The following is a 22582-nucleotide window of genomic DNA, read 5'->3' as shown; positions in this document are numbered from 1 at the left end:
GTGAGGCAGAACTGCCATTTATCCAAGGCCTCAGTTGCGGTACTATAGTTTTTTTATTTTTTGGTCTTAGGCTAAGCCCTTCAACCCTATCCAAACCCAATAACCCACCCGCTCCAAACTTAGATCCCCTCTTTTATTTAGACTGCTTAATTCATGTGAAAGTTGAAAGCAGTGAAACTTGAACACAACGCACCCATAGCTTCTTTTTCAGAGACACGGTCCTTTTCTCTTCAATACATTCTTTCATTTTTTTATTATCTGAATTTGATATATGGTATGATTGTGAGGTTCGCTCAGGTCTCCTCCGCTGGCAGTGCCCTAATGGAAGCTCTGTTATAAAGGGTGAAGGAATCCACAATTTTTCACTAGGAGTTCCTCTCTATTAAATTGTTCGATTCTGATGTAAAATCCTTGTTTCGGATTAAGTTTGAAAGGTATATATGTTGATTGTCTTTTTCGCTTTTCTTCCCGTATTTCTATCATTTTTAATTTTGTATCTATTTAAGACTGTCTTCTGGTTCAAACGCAGCTTGCTCCTCTATCCATTGCCCCCTCCGATTCCTTCCTTGGCTTCAATGACCACCTGATTGGGTACTGTTAAAATCTGGTCTCCATTATACTCGATTGCACTTTCGTGATGTATAGGCCTTCCTATAATTCTTTTAAATTTCTCTACTTCTCTTCTCAATTGGATTTCAATTGTCATCGGTAATTTCACTGACCAATTGCTTGAAAGTGTACCTGCTGCTCTTTGTGTTGCTATGAGATGCGCTAAATGATTTTTCTCCTTTGGAGTCCAGGTTATCCCGACATCTGGTAAATCTTTCAAAAGGTGTGCTATGTCTTTCAAATAAGCTAGTATTTTGTCTATCTGAGATCCTGACTTTATTGATTGCATCAATTGTAAATTATCTAATTCTATTAAAATTTTTTCCAACTGCTAATTTTTTGCCATTATCAATGCTTCCGTGAGTGCTAATGCTTCAGCTTTAAGACTAGAGAAAGCCCTGATTTTTGTTGCTAACTCTGTGGTAAATTTTTTTTCCAATCTCTAAGAACCGTTGCAGTTGCTCTCTTTCTGTTAAATTTTTTAAAATTTGCATTCACATTGATTTTCAACCAACCCCTTGGTGGAGCCCTCCAGGTAACATTTCTCATACTCCTATTTTCTGCTCCTTTGTGTTTCACTTTTATCTGTTCAATTGCCGATAAAAATTCAGTTTGTATTATCTTTGCTGCTTGAATTGTTATGTCTGGATTGATTTCTTTACCTTGAAAAATATGATTATTCCTTTGTTTTCAAATAGCCCAACACATGAATCCTAGAGTTTCTATTCGTTGTTCCTCATTTCTCTACCTTCTTGTTTTATTCTGTTGATTGTTTTTAGCAACCATTGAGCAAATATTCGAATTGAATTATCCGTTGGTATTGCCTTAAGTTGTGCTCCGAATCAAGTAGGCGTTGTCCATGGACATAATAGGATAGCATGTTCCACTCATTCTTCACCGTCCCTGCATATCCTGCATATTAGCCTGTTAGTAATTTTATTTTTTCAAAGATTATTATTAACTGCAATAATATTGAGTGAGGCCTTCCACAAAAAGAGCTTTATTTTATTTGGTATTTGTATTTTCTATATCTTACTCCATACTTCCTTTATATTATCACTAGAAGATGTCTAATTATCCTCACTAACTCTCTCTTCATATTTAGTAATGTAGTATCCTGATTTTATAGTATAATTTTTATCTAATCTATGTGGCCAAAAGAAGCAGTCTTCCTTATTGATGAGACTTATAGGTGTGCTTTGGATCTTTTTTTTTTTTTAGATTAGGGGAAAACACATGCCGTAATAACTCTTTATTCCATGCTCTCCCTTCCACCAATAAGTCTTTAACCATTGATATTCTACTGTCCTGGTATTTTTTTAAACTCCCACCTTCAACAATTTAATTGTCTTTCTATATATCAATATTACTTCCATTTCCAATGCTCCATCTTCCAATCCTTCTAATAAAGTCTTTTCCTTCTACTAAACTTCTCCAAACCCAAGAGTCTCCATTTTTTGCCTTTGCCTCCTAAAAATTTTATCCGAAAAATACATTTCTTTTAAATTTTTTGTTCATATTACCTCATGATTCTTTACAAGTCTCCATACTTACTTAGCCAAATATGTCATATTTTGATTCTCTAATTTTTTGAATCACAACCCTCCATCCTTCTTACTATTAGTTATTCTTTTTCAATTTATCCAATGTATTCCTCTCTCCTTTTCCTGATTCAGCCCACCAAAATTTTGCTATTTTGTCTTTTAATCTCTTGTAAAAATTCTTCGGCAGTTTTACCATATTTATGACATATAAAGGTATAGCTTGAATCACTATTTTAATTAGGATTTTCTTCCCAAATTGATTAAGGAGTTTTTCTTTCCATCCCTTAATTTTCTTATTAATTTTATCCTCTATCTATTCCAGCGCTTTCATCTTAGATCTTTTCCATTTCGCAGGCAGGCCAAATACTTTTCTGGATTATCATAAGTAGATATTTCAAGAATTTCTTCAATTTATACTCTTGTATTTATAGAAACCTGATTCTCAAATATTATTCTGGATTTATCTGAATTTATTCTTTGACCGGAGGCTTCCGTGTAAGTATTTAAGATTTGAATAAGTTGATATATATTCTCTTCTCTAACTTTTCAAGAAAATGATATAATCATCAGCAAACAAAAGATGTGTTAAATTCGAAGCATTTAGATCTAATTTCATACTAATAATATCCCCTTCTCTCTGTGCTTTATTCATCAAGATAATAAATACTTTAGCCGCAATAATGAACAAGTAGGGTGAAAGCGGATCCCGTTATCTTAAACCCCTCTGTAGTTTAATTTTTGTTATTAGTTTTTCATTCACTTTAAATCTATAATTTGCTCCTGTAATACAACTCATCATCATCTTCATCCATTTTTGACAAAATTCAAAGGCATTTAATACCTCCTCCAAAAAGTTCCATTCAAATCTATCATATGCCTTATTCATATCCAATTTTATTGCTAAATCCTCCATCCTCTTTCTTTCTTTCTTTTCAATTTTATGAAATGCTTCCTGGATAATAGCGATATTATCCTGTATCATTCTCTCTCCCACAAAAGCACTTTGTATCGAGGACACAATAATATCCAAAATCCTTTTCAGCCTGATTACTAAAATCCTAGATATTATCTTATAAATGAAATTGCAACAACTTATCGGTCTGAAATGATTCAAATTTTTTGGATTATTCACCTTAGGTATGAGAACCATTGTAGTTTCATTAATATCTTCTGGAATAGTCCCATCTTCAAAAATATTTTGTACCATTGCTAAAACATCCTCTTGAACAATGTGCCAATATTTTCTATAAAATAAACTATTTAGACCATCTGGTCCCAAGACCTTTAAACTCCCCATGCTAAACACAACATCCTTAACCTCTTGCATATTTTGCCGAGTAACACTTTCTGCTTGTTTAGAATACTTTAGGAGATATTTCTGCTTTTTGTCTCGTCACTAGTCAAGAGACATTTTTTTGTCTCGTAACCAATGAGGAGATATTTTTCAATTTTGTCTCTTGTGCAACAGAATCAGGAATGGAGTAGAAGAGAAAGAGAGAATCACACCAAGAAGTATCCTGGTTCAGCCGCTAAGTGCAATGCAGCCTACATCCAGTCTCCATCACAACAATGATGGAATTTCACTATAATCATCTTTGATTACAGACACCAATTCTCCCTAGGAACTACCCTTCCTATCTGGGACAAATCTAGAATCTAACCCCAATCCGGAACTTGACTTGGTCACCTACCAAGCTTTCAACTATTAAGTGCTAACCCAACTTGCAAGGGGATTTCCACAGAATCATAAAACACAACACAGATGTACAAAGGACCTCTAGGACATCTATGACTTTTTCTTTTAATTTTGTATACTCTGCCTTTTTTCGCTCTATGGCTTTTTCATACAAACCTCACTGTTTACCTTTTTTCTATGAGACTCAAGACAGGCAAAACTAAACAAAAAAATACAACATGAAACACATTGAAGAAGAAGAACTTCTATTAGCTTGGGTAGCTATGAGAACTCTGTGCTTTCACTCTTTTCTCCTTGCTTCAAGCCTTAGCTGTTCACCCTTATTATAGAAGGGCAAGCCTCCAAGGTTGAAACAGTTAAACCGAGCCAATTTCTTCTTCTTCAATAACAAAACCGGTTCAGACAGAGAGAGAAGAGAGGGAACCAAACGCTAAAATCAACATGCAATTACCTCTCTATTATCCCTTCTCATCAAGTTTCATCAATCTGAGCTTTCCATCTTGACTTGGTCCCCAAGAAGGATTTCTGGCCCTTGATGAACCCTTGATCCTTGACAGCTCCTTCTGCTCTATCTTATGCTTCTTCCCTACGTAGCTACAGTAGCTACCTCCTGTGATGGATGAACGAAAAGTAGAGACGAGCCATACCCCATGGATATTCTTCTCTGACTGAGTTGGATCTTCCACCATTTTCAGGCATGGTGATCTTGAGACTTCTTCACCACATCTTACCATAAGTGGCAAAGATCTCAGCTACACCATACTGTAGATCTTCTTCTTGCTAAGGACATCATCACCTTAGCCCTTTTCTTACTTCTAGCTTCTTCTTCCTTCATCTGATTACTTGCTTCTACCATCTTCTTCTATGACAATAAGGTGACCGAATGCAAAGAGATAGAAGAAAGAGAAGAGTGAAAAGCTTTCAAAGAAAATAAAGAAGAAAATTAAAATTAATTACACTCAATTAAAAATCCACTTCCCTCCTTCATGCTTTGTAACGTGTAGAAATTAAATGCCATCAAATCAATTGTATTTTCTCTCTCATGTTACCAATGTCTGTATTAACTCCATTTGATCAAATTTTGAATTTCATCAAATGAAGGGTGTAGTATCCGTGGAAGCATGTAACTCTTTCCTTCTTTCCTTTTTAATTCAGACCAAGCTTTGTTGGTCTTGAATCATATTGATTTTTAGGTTGTACCATTATTTTCTAGCCCAATTCAAGTTGCCTAATAAAATAATTCAGCCATATATTATATAGAATTTCTTGCACAAGGCTGATTATCATTTTGGGCTTCATGTTTCTTTATGCCCAATGACAAAATCTGCAAGCAACAAAATTATTATTTAACAAATATTAACTAAAAATTAAATTAATAATTTTGTTATTAATTAATAATGTTTGATCATCATCATATTAATTTGGAGTTTTCCAAACTCATCAATCTCCCCCTTGATGACAAACATTATTAAAAATTGAAATTGAAAAAGGATAAGGATTAAGAGTACTCCCTTGAAGATTTTGAATCCTCCCCCTTTCCATCTGTTACATGGCTCCCCCTTAATATGTGTCATTTCATTGAAGGAAGCATTACTTGTAACATTCTTAAAGCCAAGTTCAAATCCACAATGTATTCAACATATAGAATATTAAATCATGTTGAACAGCTTGATTTATGAGCAGAAGTAACAAGATAATCACAACCTGATTTGTTATCATCTAATGATTTTCTGCTCAATAACACAACCAAATTAAAGCATGCTTGAGTACTTGCAGAGTACATTTCAACATATAACCAAGACTTGACATACTTCAATTTAACATGTACAAACAAATCCTGTTAATATGGTTTCCTACCAAACTATTCAATCAAGCAAAAATCCAACAATTCACAATAAAAATGGCAGAATAACCAATCAGAAAAATATCAGAGTACAAGCAAATTTATACTATGATAAACGTAACTCAGAGTATAAAACACATAAACCAGAAAATCGGAGCATAATCAAAATATCACAACAAAAATCAGAATATAATAATGCAGAAACTAGAGCATATATCATAAAATATGAAAATAAAATTGGAACACACGTACAAAGGTAATCATTAATCAAATTAATTTTAGCCCCTGTTTCAAATCCATTTACTGGATCAGCCTCTATTTTCAAATTTTTCAACTTTCCTTCTCCTTTTGACATCAATGGGGAGTCCTGCAAAACAAAAGAAAACAATATGTTAAGATACAGAATATTTGTTTACACCCAAAACACAATAGTCCAGAGTATCCAAGAATAGTGAACTAACAGTTACAAAATACCAAAACAAGAAAGTAAGAAACTGAAATAGAGTTCATAGTTAAGAGCAGCTAAGAATAAATCAAACATCAGAAAGATTGACATCTGAGCCAAAGGATTCGTTGTCTTCATTCGCATCAACCATATCCTTTTCAAAGCTGTTGATCAACAAATTGATTCTCTCATGACACTTTGTCTAGGCCTTCTCATTCTCATAAGCTTGTTTTTTGGCCTCTTTGGAAGATTTGATCATCAGATGAGTCATTTGAGAGAACTCTTACAGCACATCTTTGACTGAGTCAGAAAGTTTGGCGGATTTTGAGGAATGAAATTCGATTTCACTATCTGAGGCAATAGCACTTTTTCCTTTCTTACCTTTCATGGCTTCAGAAATCCCTCCTCCTTTCAAAGTTGAAACCCTGTTCTCTATTGGTTCATTGAGCACATCAACATTAAAATGTTAAAAAATGCAGGTAAGAAAAATACCATAAGGCAAGTTTGCCTTTTTGTCACTTTGTACACATTCCCACATGTGACAAACCATTAGGTAAGCAAAAGAGATAAGAGATGAAGAGATAATAGAAAATAAAACCAAGGTATCACAAACCGTTACCCTCTGATATGATCTACTCCGAGGCATCAAAATGCGGTTAATGATGTGGTGAAGCAATGCTCTTACAGGTCCAAGAGCTTTATGAGTCAAAACCGTCCCATCCAGTACAGAGAAGTTTTCACAAACTTGAGTGAGAGCAATTTGATAAGAGATTCTTACCTGAGAATCCCACTTCCATGTTATATATGCCATCGGTCCATCATCTTCATATCCTAGTGCAGCACTGATGGTCTCTCTATTTAGAGATATATGTACCTTCTTGATATATGAGTAGATTGCTTCATCAATGTACCTCATGTTCACATAGAATTTGCGAACTAGATTTGGGTAGACCGATTTGTGGATATTGAGCAGAGGAGTCCATTTGATTTTATCAAAGAGAGTTGACAGATCAACACCCTTTTCAAACATATTTTTCAGAGAAACCACATAAGGGGAACACAGTTTACGGTTGACTAGAACTTTGGAGTGAAACTCATAAGCAGCACATGAGTTAAATCTGGCCAGATCAAAATGTGAATGGTTCTTGTTGAACTTGTTCTTGAAGTCAAGAGAGTCCAAGTTAGGAGGCTCTCTAGTATTATGAAGAACATAGCCTTTTGTGCGCTGAGAACTGCGGCCAGAAGCATGTGGAGTTGATCTTCGTGGTGGTGAAGGAGGTGGAGATGATTGTAACTCTTCTTCTTCTTCTATCACAGGCTCCTTCCCTTTCCAATCTTCTTACGAGAAGAGGTTCTCTGAGCAATGACTTTTCTCCTCATGGCTTCGGTTGACTGAGAAGAAGGGGATGAAGATGAAGTAGAATGTATGTGAATGTGAGTGTGTGTTTGAGGAGTAGAAGAGAATGGAAGATTTTTAGAGGATGGTGTTCTGCTACTTCTTTTAGGAGCTACCTTCTTTTTCATGATATGAAAGTAAAGAAGGGAGTGAGAATGTGAAAAGACGGCCGAAGAGAGTGGAGAGTGGTGGGAGGTTACAATAGCATTTAATGCTGAGTGGAGAGAGGGTTAATTGAGTAATGAACCATTAATGACACGGTTATCACCAAGGAAGGTTTTTAAAATTAAAAAAAGAGAGATTTGTTCCTAGAATCAAGGGAAGAGGTAGGGGAAAAGATTATGATTTGACAAGAACTCCTTCCTACAAGATATGATGTGACAACTTCCCAAAAAGTTTTATTTTAAAAAAGAGGAACTTAAAACGGGCCAGAGTCATGGAGAAAGTCAAAGAAGGATTGGTTGGGCCCAAGATCATTAACATTAGCTTCAGTCTCCCCCTGTATTATGGCCTGATCATTACGTCCTCAAATTTGTCTCCTTCCTACATACGAGACAAAACCAAACAGATTCAGTAAAGATCACAATTTATCAACATAATTCAAATCCAACATACCCAAACTGTTCCTCAATGAACAAAACCTATCCTCACATAAAGGTTTAGTGAATATATCAGCAAGTTGTTCTTCGGATTTCACAAATTGAATATCAATAGTACCCTTTTGCACATATTCTCTAATAAAATGATATCTAACTTCGAATTGCTTGGTTCTAAAGTGCAGAACAGGATTTTTATATAGAAATGTTTATTGTACTTATATTATCACAACACAAAGGTATACTATTGATCTTTAATTTGTAATCCTCCAACTGGGTTTTCAACCAAATTAATTGTGAACAACACGCAGAGGCAGATATATATTCAGCTTCGGCTGTGGATAGAGCTACTGTGGCTTGTTTCTTACTTGACCACATGTTTAGTGAGCTTCCAAGGAAGCAACACATTCCGGATGTGCTCATTCTATCCACTTGATCTCTCACATAATCTGCATCACAAAACCCTAATGTACAAAAGTCATCAGATTTAGGATACCATAAGCCATAATCACATGTTCTCTTAATATATCTAATGATTCTTTTAACAGCCAAAAGATGGGACTCTTTTGGGTGAGATTGAAACTTTGAACATACACCCACACTTTGAACAATGTCCGGTCTAGAGGAGGTAAGATACATGAGTGAACCTATCATTCCTCTATACCGTGTTTCATCCACATCTTTGCCATTATCATCTTTTTCAAGCTTAGTGTTTGGATGCATTGGTGTTCCCATAGGTTTAGAATTTTCTAGGCCAAATTTCTTGATTAATTCTTTAGTATATTTTCATTGGTGAATAAAAATGCCACTATGAGTTTGTTTAATTTGGAGACCAAGAAAGAATATTAGTTCTCCCATTAAACTCATTTCAAACTCACTAGTCATGAGTTTTCCAAACTCTTCACACAAAAATTCATTGGCCGATCCAAACACTATATCATCCATATAAACTTGAACAAGAAGAATATTATCATTAGATTCTTTGATAAATAGGGTAGTATCGGTGGTACCCCTTTGAAACTTATTTTTCAATAAGAAGGCACTAAACCTTTCATACCAAGCTCTTGGAGCTTGCCTACGGCCATAAAGAGCCTTTGAAAGTTTAAAAACATGGTTTGAAAAATTTTTATTTTCAAAATCGGGGGGTTGAGCTACAAAAACTTCTCTATCTATAAAGCCATTAAGGAAAGCACATTTAACATCCATTTGGAACATTCTAAATCCCTTATAGGCAGCATAGGCAAGAAGCAACCTAATTGCTTCCATTCTTGCTACCGGGGGCAAAAGACTCATCAAAATCAATACCTTCTTCTTGATCGTAACCTTGGTCCACTAATCTAGCCTTGTTACGAACAACACTTCCATCCTCATCCAATTTATTTTTAAAGACCCACTTTGTACCGGTTACTTTCTTACCATTTGGATTTGGTACAAGTGTCCAAACCTGATTCTTATCAAACTGAGCTAGCTCTTCTTCCATGGCTTTGACCCAAGAGGGGTCTTCAAGAGCTTGCTTTACATTGATAGGCTCAATTTGGGACAAGAAAGCAACATTGCTTTGATCGACTTGCTTTTAGGTTGAGGATCTTGTGGTTATTCCTTAGGAAGGATCACCAATGATAAAATCATGAGGATAACTCTTCGAGGACTTCCATTCTCTTGGCTTTCGAGGCAAGGTTTTGCCTTGATGAGCTTCAGTAGACCGTTTTGTTACGGATTCTCTGACTGGTTTAGGAGACAAAACTAAAATGTCTCCTCCATCCTGATGAGACAAATTTGGACGGGCAGGTTCTTCACTTGGGACAGTATTGGGACTTTCTTGACTTGGTTGATGGTTCACATAAGCTTCACTTCCTGTATCATCATCTGAAATGGCACTGGAAATTGAATTAGAATCACAAAATGACACGTGTATGGATTCCTCTATTGTTCTATGTTCTTTGAGGTAAATTCTTTAAGCCTTGCTAGTGATGGAGTATCCAACAAACATTCCGTCATAGGATTTTGGATCAAATTTACCAAGATTTTCTTTATTGTTAAGTACAAAGCATTTGCATCCAAAAACATGAAAATACTTAAGATTAGGAGGGGTTCCTTTCCATAGCTCATAAGGGGTTTTCTTTAAACCCTTTCTAATGATAGTTCTATTCAAAATATAACATGCTATATTTACAACTTCAGCCCACAAAAATTTTGGTACATCATTTTCATAAAGCATTGCCCTAGTCATTTCTTGAAGGCTTCTATTCCTTCTTTCAACTACCCCATTTTGTTGAGGAGTTCTAGGACAAGAGAAGTTATGTGCAATACCAAAATCATCACATAATTTTTCAAAATCATGATTTTCAAATTCTTTTTCGTGATCACTTCTCAAATGGGCTATTTTCAAATCCTTTTTATTTTGAATCTTTTTGCAAAGAGTGGAGAAGGCATGAAAAGCATCATTTTTATGAGCTAGGAAGAGAACCCAACCGAATCTAGAGTAATCATCCACCACCACCAAACCATAGTGTTTACCTCCTAAAATTTGAATTCTTGTTGGACCAAAAAAATCAATATGTAGCATTTCCAATGGCCTCTTGGTAGAAATTCCATCTTTTGGTTTAAAAGAGGTTTTCACTTGTTTGCCTAATTAACAAGTATCACAAGTAATATCCTTATCAAATTTGATGTTTGGAATTCTTCTAACCAAGTTTTTCTTAACTAGTTTAGAAATTTGGTACATGCTAGCATGACCCAATTTCTTATGCCAAAGCCATTTTTCTGATTCAAGTGATGTAAAGCATGTTACTTTTTGATCTTTTAAGTCCTCAAGAGTCAATCCATACACATTATTGCACCTTTTAGTTTCAAACAAAATTTCTCCAGATTTTTCACAATTAACTAAGCAACCCAATTTTCTAAAAATAACTTCATATCCAAGATCACATAATTGGCTAATGCTTAGTAAATTATGTTTCAGCCCATCAACAAGTAAAACATCATTTATGAAAAAAGAGAAACTTTTACCAACTTTTTCAATGGCCACTATTTTTCTTTTTCCATTGTCACCGAAAGTGACAAACCCTCCATCATACTCATCAAGCTTAATGAAGAAGGTTACCTTTCCGGTCATATGCCTAGAACATCCACTGTCCATATACCACATATTGTCTTTTCGCTTGGATGCTAGGCACACCTACAAAATAAGCTCAAGTGACCTTAGGTATCCAAATCTTTTTGGATCCTTTAACGTCAAACCATCTTCTTTGTCCCAATCCATTGTAATCACAAATAATTTTACAAACTTTATCACCAATCATTCTTTCACCAAAGAAACATTGAATAGGAAAATGACCATTTCGATTGCAAAATCTACAAAATCTATGAGTTGCTGTTTTCACAAAGCTTGTTGGGTTTTGAAACCTTATATCATTAGAAGATGACGTCATGTTTACAAAGTAAGGTTTCTCAACAGATTTTGTATTTTTATAAAAACCCAAACCAACTTTATCATAAAGAGGTTTTTGACTAGCCAAGAGTTGATTTAAATTTTCTGAACTTTGTGCAAAGTTGGCTAAGTCTTCTTTAAGCTTTTTTATTTCTTTATGCAGCCACTCATTTTCTTCAAAATAATTCAAATTTGCAGTTACAGAATGGTGATATTCACAGCTTTTAAGTTGAGCTTTCAACTGCTTGTTTTCTTCAACAAGTTCAACACCAGTTTCAGCTTCCCTTAATTTATCATTGAGAAAACCATTTTCAACTTTAAGAATAGTAATTTGTGACTTAAGATCTTGGTTTTCAAGCAAGAAGCATATAAATTTTTCAGAAAGATGATCGATCATGAGATGAAGATCTTCAGTGTTAGGATTATGAAATACTACCTGTTCAACATGATCTGCCATGAGACACGTTTGAGACTTGGTTTCTGATTCTTCATCTTCTTCTGAGTTGTTCTCCAAGTCTTCCCAAGAAGCCATCAGTCCTTTCTTCTTTCCCTTCTTTGGTTTCTCCTCCTTCTTCAACTTAGGGCAATCGGATTTGAAATGCCCAGTCTCTTTGCAGTTGTAGCATATCACTTTGTTAAAATCTTTCTTTTGTTTCCTTGAGCTGCTTCCTTTGCTTCTTTCCTTCAGTTTTACCATTTTTCTGATTTTTTTGCAAACAAAACAAATTCATTTTCAGAAAAGTTATCACTGGATTCATCATCGAGAGGGTTAGTAACAAATTTGAGAGATAATCCTTTTTTTGTTTCTTTTTTAAAATATGTGTTTTCAAATGCAAGTAAATTTCCTCTCAAGTCATCATAAGTCATAGAATCAAGACCACTACTCTCAGATATCATTATAGCCTTAGTTTCCCAAACTTTTGTGAGACTTCTCAAAATTCTCCTCACAAGCACAAATTCAGGATACGTAATTCCCATAGCATCCAAGCCATTGATGATGATGTTGAACCGTTCAAACAGTTCATCTATTGATTCTCCTTCCTTCATTGAGAATATTTCATATTCTCTGTTTAGCATGTCTATTCTGGTCTTCTTCACTAGAGTTGTACCTTCATGAGTGACTTGAAGTTTGTCACAGATTTTCTTTGCTGTTGTGCATCGTGATACCCGTCGGTATTCCTCGAAGCTGATTGCACAGTTGAGCAAGTTGATAGCCTTGGTGTTGAGCTCCACCTTTTTTTTGTCTTCTTCAGTTCAACTGGCTTCGCCTTTGAGAGAGACCACTCCTTAAGCACTTGTAGTGGTTGGAAATTGCAGACCTTCCAGAATTATCTTTCAGAGTCTGTAATCTACTGCTTACATTAAAATCTTCATTCTTTCCTTCCAATATGTGTAGTTCTTTCCATTAAAGAGAGGAGGTCTATTGCTTGACTGCCTTTCTGTCAGATTGTAAGACACCAGGTTTGAGCCACTGTTCTCTGCCATCAGGATCTTTTCTCTAAGCTGCAAAGCTTGATCTCTTTGAGACCAAGCTCTGATACCAATTGATGGTTATCAGTGGCTAAGAGAAAGAGGGAGGGGGTTGAATCTTAGCCCATTTTTTTGCTGAGTAACACTTTTTGATTGTTTAGAATACTTTAGGAGATATTTCTGCTTTTTGTCTCGTCACTAGTCAAGAGACATTTTCTTTTTGTCTCATAACCAGTGAGGAGATATTTTTCAATTTTGTCTCTTGTGCAACAGAATTAGGAATGGAGTAGAAGAGAAAGAGAGAATCACACCAAGAAGTATCCTAGTTCAGCCGCTAAGTGCAATGCAACCTACATCCAGTCTCCATCACAACAATGATGGAATTTAACTATAATCATCTTTGATTACAGACACCAATTCTCCCTAGGAACTATCCTTCCTATCTGAGACAAGTCCAGAATCTAACCCCAATTCGGAACTTGACTTGGTCACCTACCAAGCTTTCAACTGTTAAGTGCTAACCCAACTTGCAAGGGGATTCCCACAGAATCATGAAACACAACATAGATGTACAAAAGACCTCTAGGACATCTATGACTTTTTCTTTTAATTTTGTATACTATGCCTTTTTCCGCTCTATGGATTTTTCATACAAACCTCACTATTCGCCTTTTTTCCATGAGACTCAAGACAGACAAAACTAAACAGAAAAATACAACATGAAACACATTGAAGGAGAAGAACTTCTGTTAGCTTAGGTAGCTATGAGAACTCTGTGCCTTCACTCTTTTCTCCTTACTTCAAGCCTTGGCTGTTCACCCTTATTATAGAAGGGGAAGCCTCCAAGGTTGAAACGGTTGAACCGAGCCAACTTCTTCTTCTTCAATAACAAAACCGGTTCAGGCAGAGAGAGAAGAGAGGGAACCGAACGCTAAAACCAACATGCAATTACCTGTCTGTCATCCCTTCTCATCAAGTTTCATCAATCTGAGCCTTCCATCTTGACTTGGTCTCCAAGAAGGATATCTAGCTCTTGATGAACCCTTGATCATTGACAGCCCCTTCTGTTCTATCTTATGCTTCTTCTCCACGTAGCTACAGTAACTACCTCCTGTGATGGAGGAACGAAAAGTAGAGACGAGCCATACCCTAGAGATCTTCTTCTCTGACCGAGTTGGATCTTCCACCATTTTTAGGCATGGTGATCTTGAGACTTCTTCACCACATCTTACCATAAGTGGCAAAGATCTCAACCACATCATACTGTAGATTTTCTTTTTGCTAAGGACATCACACCTTAGCCCATTTCTTACTTCTAGCTTCTTCTTCCTTCATCTGATTACTTGCTTCTACCATCTTTTTCTCTGACAATGAGGTGACCGAATACAAAGAGGGAGAAGAAAGAGAAGAGTGAGAAGCTTTCAAAGAAAATAAAGAAGAAAATTAAAATCAATTACGCTCAATTAAAAACCTACTTCCCTCTTTCATGCTTTGTAACGTGTAGAAATTAAATGCTATCAAATCAATTCCATTTTCTCTCTCATATTACCAATGTCTGCATTAACTCCATTTGATCAAATTTTGAATTCCATCAAATAAAGGATGTGGTATCCGTGGAAGCATGTAACTCTTTCCTTCTTTTCTTTTTAATTCAGACCAAGCTTTATTGGTCTTGAATCATAGTGGTTTTTGGGCTGTACCATTATTTCTTAGCCCAATTCAAGTTACCTAATAAAATAATTGAGCCATATATTAGATAGAATTTCTTGCACAAGGCTGATTATTATTTGGGCTTCCTGTTTTCTTTATGTCCAATAACAAAATCTGCAAGTAACAAAATTATTATTTAATAAATATGAACTAAAATTTAAATTAATAATTTTGTTATTAATTAATAATGTTTGATCATCATCATATTAATATGGAGTTTTCCAAACTCATCAAAATTAAACAACAAATTTTTTTTCTTATATCTGTAACCACAATTTTTTGTGGGTTTCTCTACATTTCCAAGACAATATTCTTGCACATTTTGAAATTTATCTCTTTTTTTGTGATGACTTTTTATTTTTATCAAATTTAGACAATCAATTTTATATTTTAACTCTCTTTTTTTATTGAAGTTGATCACTTTTTCTTTTATAGACTCTAATTCGTAAGTAATAATTTTCAATATCTTTTTGTTATTTTGTTAATACACTCTGAAAATTAGAATTTTAATCAAAGTATTTTGTGAATGTGATCAAGTATAAAACGATTATAAAAATAATTGTATGAAGAATAAATGATTGAAGATTTCCTGTTGGATAAGAACCAAACGTTTTAGTGAGGCTCTCCTATGTGAGAGAAGTGGTCTCTCCTACTGAGAAAAAACTCCTCAATGGTACTATTTATTTTTTTTTTGTCAGAACTCAATGGTACTATTATACTATATAACTTTATACTCGTCAATAAATATGGGCTATTTGAAACATTGAAGCCCAATTTCGAATTGCGGTAACCCACCCCACGAAAACACCCAAACCCGTTCCCGAACCAAAAGAACTCAACCCGATATAAATCCATAAACCCTAACCAGAGCTGGTTGAGTAGTGTCGAGCTCCGTCTTGCAGCAATGGTGAAACTCTCCTTACTCTTGTGAACACCGCTTTCTTTTTATTTATCGATTTCACGGCAACCAAACAGTTCTTGCGATTGTTGAGCTTGCTTTTTTTTACTTTTCTTTTACAGGCTGATGTTGAAGCAGAAGTCGCGACGGCACAACCGAAGAAGAGGACGTTCAAGAAGTTCAGCTTCAGAGGCGTCGACCTCGATGCTCTCTTGGACATGTCCACCGATGAACTTGTCAAGCTCTTCACTGCACGCGCCCGCAGAAGGTGGCTCTCTCGCTGTTTCATGATTCGCATTTTGTGTTTGCGGTTCTGATTGATGTTTTTGATATTCAGATTTCAACGCGGTTTGACGCGCAAGCCTATGGCGCTAATCAAGAAACTCCGTAAGGCGGTGAGTGTTTTAGATTAGATTTTAATTCTTTTTTATTTGATTTTGATTAAATTAAGGTAATTACCGCCATCGTGATTTAGGTTCGATATTGTCGATGGATTTCTTGTCCGAGTTTATTTTCGTGAGTTAGTAGATTGAATCGTTTGCTTGATTCAACAGAAATGTAAACTTCGGTTCATGTCATTAACTGTTGTTATTTTGTCGCAAAAAGCCACGGTATCAATAGTTTAATACTACTTACACGAGTAATTCTATTTCACTCAGGCCGTGTTGATTGTCTAGTTCCCATTCATTATAGTGTATATGCCAATGACCATTGGAAACGAATGCACATTCTATAGCTTCCTTAATTTGTTTATTCTCCGAAAATATATTTTTACAAGTTAGTGTATGATGTGTACATATGCTGATAATTCATCTTTTGTTATGGAGAAGTAAAGTTTTATAGCATTATGCATAAAGAAGTCCAGAGGGTGTTGAAGAGAGGAAAATATGTCAGACTAAGACCCACTGCACTAGTGTTATACAGTTTGTTTAAGCTGTAATTGTTGAGCATTATTCTTTACATTCTAATTGTCCAGTTCTCAAATTGAAGCCATGTTGATATGTTAACCCAATATCTTAATTTAGCATAGTTTTTGTACGCATAACATTGCCTAATTCGAGATTTCAATAGTGAGATAAGTAATTGTACCCAAGATTCATAGTTTTAAAATGGCAGTAGTAATGACTGGTTGACTTACTATGCCTAACATGTTTCTGCAATGTAGAAGTTATCTATAATAAACTAAATACTTGATCCATGTTAACAATTGGGAATTCTTTGATGGAAACTGAACACGTTTGTTAAGCACAATCTTAAATGGTTTGTGGTTTGTTCCTATCCTGTTATCAGCATTCTGCCCATTTAAGCCTATGTTTTGTTACTTGCATTTTAATTTGGAGTAGTCACTGAACAGCTAATAATCTCAGTAGATTGAGAGTTTATTAGAGCGTCTCCCTTCATCCGTATGTTGAATAAAATTAAACCTTCTTTCATGGATCAATAATAATTATGGCAGCTTGATTAATGTTTCATGTATGATTTGAAATAGAAAAGGGAGGCTCCAGCCGGTGAAAAGCCAGAGCCAGTCAGGACTCACCTTCGCAACATGATCATTGTGCCTGAAATGATTGGTAGCATCATTGGTGTCTACAATGGTAAGACCTTCAATCAAGTTGAAATCAAACCAGAAATGATAGGCCACTATCTAGCTGAATTCTCAATCTCTTACAAGCCTGTTAAGCATGGAAGGCCTGGTATTGGTGCAACTCACTCCTCGAGGTTCATTCCTCTCAAGTGAAGGCAACAATGTTATTTTTGTTTTTTTTCCTTTCTGGTTCAATTTCTTTCCCCTTAGCTTTTACCTGGATTATTTATCTATTTTCTAGTTATGTTACTTCGCCTTCTTTCCGAAATCAGTGAATGTTAGCATTTATTTTGTTAACTATTAATATATGAGCTTTGTCAAATTCTTGGATTTAGCATTGTGCACTGGAGAATTGTCATTTTTCAAGTATTAAATTGGCAAGTACTTAGTTGAATCTGAGTATATGTTGCTGAGTGTAGAAATACCAAATCAACACCGTAACGGCTGCTCAGGAATTCAATTTTTCAATGTGCCCTTGTATTATTGTGTCACAATGTTAACAGGTAATTGGCAGTGATATCCATACAATTCCAAATTTCGAATGATGATCATACGAGAAGTTAGGTAGTTAGCAATATCTGGTTGGGTTTTGAAGCCATATTTACTTTGGGCATTCCTTAGTTTTTTGGTCGTACTATTTGAGTCAACTTCATCATGAGGTGTGATCTAAGTATCTAACTCGTGTATTTCAAGAAGAAAATAAATAATATGTATCTAACACGTTGAGCCAGCTCAAGAGTCAACTTGATTCTTTTTTTTAGGGGAAAAGTATATGGAATCAACTCCTAACCAGACAAAAATTGAACAACTCATTTAATTATAATGATCTTAATTAGTTTTATTCATTTTTAATTTATAATATTTGGAATTAATTGCTTTTCACCCCCAAATTATGTTTTTGAATGATACGTTCAAAAATTAGTTATGTGGATCACGAAAGTTTGTTTCAAGGAATCCCGATTCTTCACCCTCTCTTCCAAGCGGCGCCTAGCTCCTCCATCCAACCATCCAAGCAGTGCTCCATGCTATCCGTCGGTCCATGTCGCCAGACTATCGTTCTTGTTTCCGATTGCCGCCACTAGTCCGTGCCACTACTCTCTCCTTCAAGGCATTCCCTTCGAAAGTCCAGAAGTCGCCATTGAAGGTGACATTCTTGATCGTGGCTCAAGTGGTGTTCCCGACTCGGTAACGGGAACACCTGCAAGGACGATCACGCCAAGTGTTTCCGTCACAAAGAAGCGGCTGTTGTGGTGCAGGAATTCCGGAACCACACAACATCGTCCATGGAGTTTTCAACCCCGGTGGGCGGATCAAACAACACATTGACCAGTTCAATCCAAGGCGATGAAGAATTGAGTGCGGGTGAAGTTGTTATTCAAGAGCAAGAGGGATTTAAGGTATAGTGCATGGGTTGTTCTTGCATTGTAAGCAATTTGATCACAACGTGATATGTGAATGTTGTTTCTTCATGTTAATTAGATGTTTTTTAACTTTATCTATTTGGAAAATTCTGGTACGGTGTCACATTTAGTTGAAAAATTTATTAAAGTAAGCTAGGAATTGCTATCAAATGCTTACCCAACATGTTCTAATCCAAAGAATTGATATTATTAAATTATGCCTGACTCCAATATGCCATTGCACTATTTTGTTGATGTTTTTTATTTGAGTGATTCATTATATATTAAGGTTTTTAGGTTGAAAAAGAGTTTTTCTCGTATATTTAATTGAAGAATTGAAGGGCGACGAAATTACCGACGTCATTGTGATGAGCAAGGATGAGTTGGAATTGAGCAAGGTTGCGAGAACCAAACCGGTCAAGTTATTGGTTCAATAGTTCAATAGTCCAACCGTGGTTGAATCGTGATCGAACCGGTTTCGTTAAATATAAAATAAAATTATTAAAAATATAATATAAATCTTTTAAAATTTAAATTCAATCATTCATATAATAATAAAATTTAAAATTTCATAACATACTCACTAACTAAACTAGGGGTGTGCATGGCCCGGCCCGGCCCGAAGACCCGGCCCGGTCCCGAACACTTTTGGGGCTAATTTGGTGTGATTTCATCGGGTCTAGGGCCGGATATGGGTCTTAAAAATAGACCCGGTCATTATTTCGGGTCGGGTCCGGGCCATATCTCGGGTCACCCGAAATCGGCCCGGTGGCCCGGTCATCATACACAATTAATATTTTGTGTTATTAGTGATGGATGATGGCTATTATTATGTGAAATTTAAGTATTGTAAACCTTAATATTTTGTATTACTAGTCATTATATATAAGACTATAAGTTAATGTTTTATATTTAAAATGCATAAGACTTTAGACTAATGCATAATCTTGTGTTATTTGTATTGATTTAAATATTTGGTGTTATTAGGCAATATTAGTATTGATTATGGTTATGCTTTAATTTTAGAGAAAAGTTGGTTCTTATTATATTTTTCTAAGTGAATTTTACCATGTCAAATAATAGTTGGAGTCTTGGAAATTTGGATATTTTTACATGCTAACTTACAAGAAGGTATCAAGGTAATATAATGTTAACGGCCCGGTTTTCACCCGGTTTTTACCCGGTATAATCGTGGCCCGAAAGTGTATAGATTTCATCGGGTCTAGGGTCGGGTTCGGGTCTAACAAATAGGCCCGGTATATATTTCGGGCCGGGTCTGGGTCACATCAAACCCGGTTTCACCCGGCCCATGCACACCCCTAAACTAAACTATATCTCATCTCATCATTAAAATTCTACATTCAAATTCAAAAATCACAATTTATAACTAAAAGAAATCATGGCATAAATACTATATCCATATTCAATCAACAATCACCAACAATCAATAATAATATCAATAATTACTTAATTAGACAAAACTCACTCAATTAATGTCAAATTACTAATTAGAAATAGCTATGAACCAATCTCCGCAGCAACAATTTTTCAAGGTGTGCAAAACAAACTATCCCCTGCCCCCTTAAAACCTAACTTCATGTTTCAGCCACTACAGCAATTACAGTAAAATAAAACCTCAGCCATTACAGCAATTACAGCAAAATTCAGAATTACAGCAATTCAAAATTCAAAATTATATCAATTCTGTTCAGCATTATAAAATTATACCAAAATTCAATTCAGCATTCAAAATCCAGGATCTGAAATTATATCAAAATTAGGAGGATTATTAGAAGAATACATTACAGAATATAGAATTCCACAATGAGATCACTAGTTTTTAGCCATTAACAGAAAATAAATTCAAAAGAAAAATTCAAGTTCCTTCATAAACCAAAGAACGAAACAGAAAATAATGTTAGAATTACTTTCAATAGCAAGGGTATGTGCCAAATATTCGGCACATCATGGAGAGAGAAGTAATGTCCTGAAAAACGGTTTTGAAATTCTATTCAGCATTCAGTGTTACATCAATTCTGTAGTAGAATTAACAGAATAAAAAATTAATTGAAAAAATAAAGAACTCTGGAGGAACTCCAGCAAGCCAGTGATTCATATAATTAATAGAATAAAAAATATTAATTGAAAAACTGAAAAACTCTGCAGCAACTCCAGCAAGCCAACAATTCATATCATTATGAGTTTATCAAAAAAATTAATTAAAACACTAAGAAGCTCACTAAGGCAGAGAAAGCAGAGACGGCCTAAAGTGGCATAAAGATGCTCGGAAAGACAGAGGCGGCCGACGACATAAGCTATGCCCCGACCTTCCGACGACGAGGGCGATAGAAGCTTCAAATGGACCACCCGACGACGACGATGGCGATAGAAGCTTCGAGTGGTGATGGTGGCAACGACTGGTGGCCACTGCCGGTGCCGATAGTGGTAAGAACGGTGGAGTGGAGGCGTTCCTGCTGGCTTCAGCCTTCATCTCATTGAGGAAATTAAGGTTGGAAGGGGAGAGAGAGGCGTTAGGCTCGAAGGGATTGGGTGGGTTATGGGCCTTTCGAACTTCTTTTTTTTTTCAAGCGTCAAAAAATGACGCTGTTTTCTATAAGGATGGCAAAACCGGACTTCTGAAAAGCCTGTTCGGTTCACCGGTTAACCACCGGTTTGATCGGTTTTTTTACCAGTTTTTTGTAAAACGGTTTTAAGAGTCACCCGGACCGATCAGATGACCGGTTCTCGGTTAATCCGGTTGAACCGGCCGATCTGGTCCAGTTTTCAGAACATTGGAATTGAGACACGAGGTGTGAATTATGACTTATTGTTTGTTATCGCATTATAGTTACTACGTTAATACTAGCTTTAATTCGTATTTGGTTCTGTGAATTGGCTTTACAGTTGCCAAATCATAGTGGGATTAGTGAAGAAGAAATCTCAGTCATAGGAATGAATTTTGATTCATTTCATTTGGCACAGGAGTTTTATGCAAATTATGCAAAGAAAGTGGGGTTCGTAACTAAAGTCAGGAACACGAACTTTGACAAGACACGGAAGGAATCAAAGATACCCGTTAATCAATTTCATCACTGCACTCGAGAGGGTTATCAGGAATCTCGGGTTAAGGCAGCAACTAGGGAAAACAGAATAACAGCCATGATATGCAGAACAAGGATGTATGTCATGCTGGATAGGGAAAAGGAATGTTGGGTTGTGTCTAGGTTAAAATTGAGGCATTCTTACCCCTATTCGGCTAAGAAAGATGTCCACTATCATGAGTATAGGGAGTTGACCATGCATGCTAAGTGCATCATTACGGATAACGATGAGGCTGGCATAAGACCCAACAAGACGTATCTAGTACTGGCAAACGAGGTTGGTGGGTCTTCAAACCTGAGTTTTTCAGAAAAGGATGTCAGAAATTACATCACAAGCAATATCCGATGACAATGCAGACTTCAAGGGGATGATGAATTATTTCGTTCGAATGAAAGAGATCAATTCCAACTTCTTTTATGCCATAGATGTTGACGATGCTAATAAATTTAGGAGCGCACTCTGGGTAGATGCAAGGTGCAGGGCTTCGTATGAATGTTACAGAGATGTGGTGTCGTTCGACACTACTTACAGAAGAAACAAGTCTGTATACTTATTGGTGAATTGCAAGAGTAGTTATTTGTTAATTTCTTTCTGCCTTACATTTGTTTTTGGTGTTTTCTCAGGCATGGTATACCGTTTGCATCCTTTGTCGGTGTAAACCACCATGAGAAGTCTACTCTTCTTGGCTGTGCTTTACTTGGGAGCGAGGAGATCCCTAGTTTTGAGTGGGTGTTCACGCAGTGGGTGAGATGCGTCGGGACTACGCCAAGGGAGATCATCACTGACCAGTGCAAGGCGATGGCTGGTGCTATTAGAAAGGTCCTACCTGATACTGTCCACCGATGATGCATCTGGCAC

General features: G+C 36.0%; 2 protein-coding genes across 2 annotated transcripts; both read left to right on the top strand.

The window, feature by feature from the left end:
* The first annotated feature begins 15533 nt into the window (after positions 1–15533).
* On the top strand, positions 15534–17544 carry LOC130932779 (40S ribosomal protein S15-4-like). The gene is made up of 4 exons (XM_057862194.1): positions 15534–15646; positions 15760–15905; positions 15975–16032; positions 17127–17544. The coding sequence occupies exons 1-4, from the start codon at positions 15644–15646 to the stop codon at positions 17373–17375; spliced, it is 456 nt and encodes a 151-aa protein (XP_057718177.1). The 5' UTR covers positions 15534–15643; the 3' UTR covers positions 17376–17544.
* On the top strand, positions 17543–18795 carry LOC130932778 (uncharacterized). Its single transcript, XM_057862193.1, has 2 exons — positions 17543–17725; positions 18145–18795. The coding sequence occupies exons 1-2, from the start codon at positions 17626–17628 to the stop codon at positions 18546–18548; spliced, it is 504 nt and encodes a 167-aa protein (XP_057718176.1). The 5' UTR covers positions 17543–17625; the 3' UTR covers positions 18549–18795.
* Positions 18796–22582: the final 3787 nt, after the last annotated feature.

This window comes from Arachis stenosperma, chromosome 6, assembly GCF_014773155.1.
Source record: "Arachis stenosperma cultivar V10309 chromosome 6, arast.V10309.gnm1.PFL2, whole genome shotgun sequence".
In the NCBI taxonomy this organism is placed as follows: domain Eukaryota; kingdom Viridiplantae; phylum Streptophyta; class Magnoliopsida; order Fabales; family Fabaceae; genus Arachis; species Arachis stenosperma.
Note: the sequence above shows the minus strand (reverse complement) of the source record. Positions and strands in the feature narration are given on the sequence as shown.

What these genes read in the sequence shown, in the direction of transcription:
- LOC130932779 (XM_057862194.1), top strand. An exon ending in ACTGCACGCGCCCGCAGAAG is followed by an intron (nt 15,906 to 15,974) that starts GTGGCTCTCTCG and finishes TTTGATATTCAG; the next exon opens with ATTTCAACGCGGTTTGACGC. An exon ending in TCAAGAAACTCCGTAAGGCG is followed by an intron (nt 16,033 to 17,126) that starts GTGAGTGTTTTA and finishes GATTTGAAATAG; the next exon opens with AAAAGGGAGGCTCCAGCCGG.
- LOC130932778 (XM_057862193.1), top strand. Translation starts at nt 17,626, where the DNA reads ATGTTGCTGAGTGTAGAAATACCAAATCAACACCGTAACGGCTGCTCA. An exon ending in TTGTGTCACAATGTTAACAG is followed by an intron (nt 17,726 to 18,144) that starts GTAATTGGCAGT and finishes TTCAAAAATTAG; the next exon opens with TTATGTGGATCACGAAAGTT.